This window comes from Populus trichocarpa, chromosome 3 (genome assembly GCF_000002775.5).
Source record: "Populus trichocarpa isolate Nisqually-1 chromosome 3, P.trichocarpa_v4.1, whole genome shotgun sequence".
Lineage (NCBI taxonomy): Eukaryota > Viridiplantae > Streptophyta > Magnoliopsida > Malpighiales > Salicaceae > Populus > Populus trichocarpa.
The window spans coordinates 8982935-8990146 of NC_037287.2; the positions used below are offsets into that span (position 1 = coordinate 8982935).

The following is a 7212-nucleotide window of genomic DNA, read 5'->3' on the forward strand; positions in this document are numbered from 1 at the left end:
TGATTCGCATCTAACCTGAGTTTTCAACTCTTTGATTATTTTCAATTTTTTATTGATTTTTTTTTAAATAAATGTTTTTAGCACTGACCCGAGTTGACTATCCAAAATTGTAATCTTGACCTTCACTTGCTTGTTTTAGCTACGTTTTCAGGTTAATTTCAAGCATTAGAGATATGTTTTTAGATATTATGATTTTTTAATTAATAAATGAAAAGATAGTATTTGCGTTTTAATAAAATAAATTAATAAATATAAAAATCAATAAATTAAAAAGGAATTATTAATATTAATTAAATATTAAAGTGAAGATTTAATCTTCTTAATAAAAACAAAAGATAAATACACATACAAATATTTAAATTTATATTTTATTTTATATGTTTTTATTTATTTTATCTTAGAGGGTAACTTTAGTTGTCAAGAACAAATAATTTTTATTTTTATAAATATATCATATAAATAAAGTTTATTTCTATAAAATATAAAAAAATTAAAGAAAATTATAATAGTCTTTTTGAAACATTATGAAATTAAAAAAAAATTTAAAACATTAATTATTTTTTAAATAGGTGAACTAAATAGTTTTAAAAACAAGAGAGTGGGTATTAATTAAAATTTAAACAAAAAACTAATGCAAACTAAAATAACAAAATAAATAAATAAAAGAGGGAGTATTAATTAAAATTTAAACAAAAAAATTAATCTAAAGTATTTAAAAAAAAACAACAAAATCAATATTTTTTATGGTGGGGAGGTCGGTTATTTTGTTTTTTTGATCAAGTTGCGCCGCTCAAGCATAACTTCAATGCATCATCTGCAGCTGTAAAAACAGTAGCGTCATATCAGAATCCTTATCAGCATTCAATTTAGTGCTAGAAATGGCTCCATATATGCAGCCACCAAAACTCCATCGGGGACGAATGTGGATTTCCAAATTACGAAAGGTGCTAAGTTTGTTTTTCTTATATTCAAAGATATTCAGAGATATTCAAGTAGGTTTTCAAATCCAAGAAAGACATTCTGAAAGCAGAAATATATGGCGGTTTAATTCTCACAACAGGCAGAATTTGCTACATCTTCAATCATCCAATGTGGGAAAAATGTCAGATTCACAAAACAACTTAGAAAAGCTGTGGTAAAAATTTGAGAAAAAAAATTAGAGTCTTTTGACAAGTCGAAGCAACGAATCCACCAAAAAAGAAGTACTATCTCTAATGATCTTGATTCTTGACAATTATTCGTGTTAGCCCTTGTGGGGAATAAAATGTTACAAGAGATTCAACACTTCTGATATGAACCAAAGAAATCCGAAAAGGTGTATACAATCCTTTTGTAGTGATTTCGTGATTTTTCATCTACACTACTAACAATTAAAAACCTACAGAACCAAGACAAGTTACCTGAGTTTCCATTACTTCCTTTGAATACATCGCTTTCATTTTTAAGAACACCAATAGAAGAATTATACAAATGCAATGAATGAATACTAACCTACTAATAATCAAGAGCGAGAAACAACAAAAGTAGCAGCTGAATTCGGTTTAAATCCATTGATCCATCAACTTATAACCAGCTCTGCTGCTTCCTTCGCAATCACTTTCAAAGGAGAAATCAACAAGCTTCGATTTCATTGCCTACCTTGTCTTAGAGTACCGATGTTCAGGACAAGCACAAGCACACAGAACGTCTGTCAAGAGTGAATCACTTCCGCTGTCTTCAAGCCTCATACCTCTGCACAGACAAAAAATAACTAAGTTTCGGCCAAACTTTCTTCAAATAGGAAATAGGGACTGCCAAATTGAGTGCGGGTCTCACAACGAAATGAAAAGAGTATGAGTACAGATGAAGAAAATATTGGGGTCACATTACAGAACGTTGTAGACTTTGTTTTTCTTTATAAAAAAAAATTGAAAGGATATTAAGAGAAAGTTGACAGTTAATAGGAATGCCAAACCAACAGGCATAGGGCAACAGCATCTTGGAAACATAGACCACAAATCTGACAGTAAATGAAAAGAGCATGACATCAAAATGAAGGGTCCAATACTGTTAAAAACCCATCCCATGAAGATTGACATCATCCACAACATGAATATGGAGCCACGAAGGCGTGGATGAGGCCTAGTATTGTTGTAGCTATGGTCCAGAGTAGATATTGCCACAAATGTCCAAAATCGAATACAAGAACTGGATGAACAGCAAGGAGCAAAAGAAAAATGCACTCTCAAAAAGAAAACTTTTGAAGCCCGCAATAAGAAGGTACATACCATTTGCAATCACAGTTGTAGATGGATCTTCTCAGACCACTTAAATATATCTGAATGAACTTGATCACCCCCCAACTCTTCTCCTGTAGCACCAGCTGCCACTCTCATTATATCCTCAATCAAAGCAAAGTTTCCCATTATATCAACGTGAGCACCACTTTGGGTGCCCCGACCTTCTAACAAGTTTGTTGGAGGAGAATGATCGTACTCTCTAATATACATTCGACTTCCTGAAGGGTTGAATCTTGTTTTCCCACGCCAACCTTTAGCACACATGAAGCCTGAACTTAAAACAGGAACAGTCTCATCCCCATCAACAGTATAGACTCCACCTTTCAGGCAGCTGTCTTCAAATTGTTCGTCAGCTGATGAATCAATCTGAAATGGAATAGCGCACTCAGCTGAAGGAGATAACTTGTAAACATAAGATCTTTCGGTTGGTATGCCCACTCCATACAGGGAAAAAACCTCCATTTCTGGGGCATTGGGCAATCTGTAAAACCAGAGTGAGAAGTTATCAGCAATCGATATGAAGACCTTGTATAGACAGCCATGATTAGGCCACTCAATCAAGTAAATGAACATCATTCAAAAGAAATGAAAAAGATAATGATCCAGGAGGCTTGCTAGTAGAAAACATTTGAAATGGAATTCAAAAGAGGTTGTGTGACAACAAGGAAAGAAAAAAATCTTAGATATCAAGAACATAATGCTGTACAGGGCATCTACAACAATTGCATACTGGCATGTTATTAAAAGAACTGCATGTTTATAAAAAATCTACATCAGATAATTTCCCGTGTTTGAACTTGATAGTGTCAATTTAGCTTTTTTTGTGGTGCAATAGTTATTCAAAATTGCCGAATTAATTCATAGGATTCATATCTCTCTGCACCATACACACTGTAAATCAGTATAAAGTTGAACCATCAAAGATTTGACTTTCTTAAGAAATCTAGCTATTTATGCTCACCACATTTATATATAAGCATATACCTGATGAAATGGGAGTGTATGAAGCACTATGACTAAATGCCATCATTGAATATATCACAAAACTATTGCCAAGAAGACTAACATATCACAGTTTCCATAATTGACTGGGCAGAAAGATCCTCACTTTGTCTCCAAAGGGTTTGACCAATATTTGTAGTGCTGGTATTTTGGATCGTCCAAATCATCAGCAATTCCATAAGAGAAATGAGCACTGCCACGCTCCATCATCTTTGGGGCAACAAAGTGCAGCAGATCTAGAATAGATCCAGCAGTATAAACCTTATATTCTGCAACAGCTTTAATACCTCCAAATCCCATGTCATGGTACTCCGTCCACACATCACGACAGGAGGTGTTTGCAATACTTTGACCTTTAACAGCATCCTGCATGTTAAGATAACAAATAATGTATTTAATGAAAGAATTGGCGCAATCATTAATTTTCTTAAATCTAATTCTGATGTGTAAAAGCACTGAAACTCAGAATGAGAGAGAGTTTAGTATATCTTTAAAGATACAGCCATCTTTTCACCAATTTAGGAAACAGATAAACTTACCCTGAAGTCAATCCTCTCAATGTCAGATGAAAGTGCCTCAGCTACATCCTTCCCAAAGGATATGATCCTTCCATAATTGGCTCTCTTTATTTCAGAGATCTTTCTTTCTGGGCCATCTTGGCTTGCTTTCTGTGTGTCAGTGTTTTTTTGCTTTCTCTTAATAGGAATATATCCTTCCTCAGGTGACCAGTCAAGATCACCCCAAATAGTGGCACCACCTTTTGGAATCATTGACATGGTTGAATCCCATGTGCGAGACATCCTCATTATATGTTGCAATGTCTGAAAGCCAAATAAATCTTTGTCCAAGACACCAGGTGCAATGGCCCTGCAGAATGAGGCATGTTACAGAAAATTCACTATATACAAGATCAATGCTGGTATACATATAAATTAAGATCATCAGTCAAGTCCAGATAGTTGAATAAACTGTGTCAAGTATGTCCATAAGAGCAAGAGCCTCTAGAGAAGCAATAGCATGACCAACTGTCCTTCAGTAATAAAAGAGCCATTTCTCATCTCAAAAATACAAAAAGATAAAGATAAAGCAGATTTATAAAAGTTGAAAAGAGCTGAGTATAAAGCAACAGAGATATTAAAAATTTGACCAAGGAAAGAAACCCAAATCTCATATTTTGCAAGTACAGTGGTTCCCATTAAAACTGTAGTAGTGACTAGTCTCTACCAAAAAAATTATCGACAATTATATCACAATGTGAAAGTTTATGCCTTCAATAAATAAAAGACCAAGCATTCAAATCAGTTATGGTTTGTACTTGAGAAAATAACTAAGACAGACAATGTATAGAAATTAGAATGCGAAAATATGCCACTCAAAAACCAAGAATTCAAATGTCAGTACAGCAAAAAAAATAACTTCCTCAGAACACTACTCATAGCAGAATACTATTTTTGCGCATAAAAAAAGTTTCTCCCAGTTAACATGCATTGCCAGTGTTTCAAGTTATGGATTAGGGGAATTTTTGTCCAAGCTGTGTTATAAAGTAGGCTATTGGAGTAACACCTTCAGGACATCTTGGAATGTCATCAAGGAACAGACTTTGACACAGAAATAAATGGAGTTAAATAGGTAGTATTATTATGGTCATGCTCTATGGGGAAAATGTTTGATATGATGTAATTTTTCTGCAAGTTATGATTTCCCTGTTTGAAGATTGTTTACTGTTTTCCCTGTGTAAAGATTGTTTATTGGGCCTAGCAAGTCATACTCATCTTTAAACAAGCCATAAGAAGCTTACTACTCATTAACTACAACAGAGTTAAACCAGATAACCTGGCAACTGCAATATCCTTCGCTTCAGCAGAGAAAAGTCCAGAGACAGCTTTTGGAACGCCTAAAAATGGTCCACCAATATTCATCACTGCCTTGATATGCTTAGCACACCAATCTGGACCACCCCCACCACCCATTGGAGCTGGTGCCTCCACCCACTTCATAAAATGCAGAAAGTACAAAGCACCCATGGAATGTGGTATAATAACTGCCTTGTTCCCACCATTTGTTGCAACCATGAGTTCAATATTACTTTTTATGCGGCTTAAAGTTTGGTCACGGACCTGATTAATTGAATTCAAAGAAAGTAGCAAGTTAAAAAAAAAAAACCACCAGCATATACAACACGAACGATAAAATCAAGTTCCTAAAAAAGAATAGAAGAAAACCTCAGTATTCTGAAATGAAAGTCTCCAATCATATGATGCCATGTACATTGTCTTCTCCTCATATCCAATGCGTGCCAAATTAGCAATCAAAACTGCCCATACAAAATATCCTGGAGCAAAGTAATCAGCAGCCACAAGTCCACAGACAGGCCTGACCCTTATACCTGGAGGATCCAATCCAGTTTCATTGTCCAGTGACATATGTTCCACCCAGCAGAGAGGCCTATAAAACATCCACGAATAAAATGAAGAATCAGCTGACGAAGCACGAAAGGCATGTGTGGAGCTTCATAAGTTCACAGACAACTAACAATGTGAAAGCTGGCAATGATATATAGGCTGAACCAGAAATGTTGTGCACTAGGAATTTCTTTAAGATTATTGATCCAGAAAGCTGTTGTCTTTCTCTTTCTCCGTGGTGTAGCATGTTAGAGTATAAGCTCCAAGCTAGCCAGGAGAGGAGCAAGGTCGTTTACTCAATGTTCAGTTAAAATGATGAAACATGACTATTTATCATTGGAACAAGACCACTAAGAAGCAATTTTAATTGACAACAATTCACCATCTTCTTCCATTCTACATCTAAAACACCAGTCTTGAAAAAAGGAAAGTCATTTAAAAATCTAAAATAGATATCAAGATTTCCATAAATGGAAACAAGTTGACAAACAACCAAGAACCAACTTTCTTTCTCACCATTAAACTGGCAAATTAATTTGTCTACTCAACAACTGACCACATTTCTTCACATGATAGTTCATCACACAAAATCAATCAGCAATATACTCACGTCAACTCTACTAAAAGCTTGAAAAAAGGCACACAAAAAACTAAACCAATGACAGCCAAAGCCTAATAATAACACTTATGAACAAAACTCACGAAACATTTAACAACTAAATGCCTCTAAATTCACAAACCCCGGATTTTATATTTGGCAAAGAAATGTATAAACTCATTGAAACAACAAACCAATTCAATTTCCATGTCAACAGAGAGTATTCTATCAACAGTAAGTCGAAACAAAGGAACAACCACCAATCATCCATACCTTCTATAAACTTCACCAAAAGCTCCACCCCATAGCCTTTTCCTAAACAATCCATCAGCACACTGATGCCCTTCCCACAGCTCAAGCCCTCCAGTAACAATCCCAGGAACAAAAACCACAGGATGCTTTGCCTTCAACCCTTCTTTCCTCAACTTGACACCAGGTGGATCAGGCAAAGGACCAGTGATTGCCTCAGTCACATATTGAGGGAAAGAAGCAGGCATAACGTTGTAAAGAAACAATAAAATCCACCAAGTTACACATATGCACCCAACAAACCAGCAACAATTGTCTAAACATGTCCATTTTGGTTTGGATTTTGTGTAACTCTTCTTTGGGTGTTTGTTTTTACTATTGTCTTCCTCCTCCCCCTCCTCCTCCCCCTCCTCTCTTTGCACTGAGGTTTTACTGGGTTCGACAGGTTTTCGGCGACGAATTAAAGCCATTGTTTTCCGGGTTTAATTTGCTTAAAAAACAACCAGAGAGAGCATAGAAATTGAAGAGAGCGTAGATTAATACCAGAAATAGACCGGCAGTTGGAGTTAAACTGAGAGGCAGCCAAATTAAAATTGACTTTGTTTTGTGTCTTTGTCTTCTATTACTATGAAAAGAGAAAGAGAGCTGTAAAGTCTAAAACAGAAAAAAATTGTAACTTTTT

At 35.3% G+C, this 7212-nt stretch overlaps 1 protein-coding gene across 1 annotated transcript; it reads right to left on the reverse strand.

Moving 5' to 3' along the window:
- Window positions 1-1187: 1187 nt before the first annotated feature.
- On the reverse strand, window positions 1188-7212 carry LOC7475706 (phospholipid:diacylglycerol acyltransferase 1). The gene is made up of 7 exons (XM_002303216.4): window positions 6555-7212; window positions 5504-5726; window positions 5115-5398; window positions 3821-4148; window positions 3388-3647; window positions 2268-2760; window positions 1188-1731 (listed from the first exon to the last, which is right to left on the reverse strand). Exons 1-6 carry the CDS (start codon window positions 6998-7000, stop codon window positions 2277-2279), a joined length of 2025 nt encoding a protein of 674 aa, XP_002303252.4. The 5' UTR covers window positions 7001-7212; the 3' UTR covers window positions 1188-1731; window positions 2268-2276.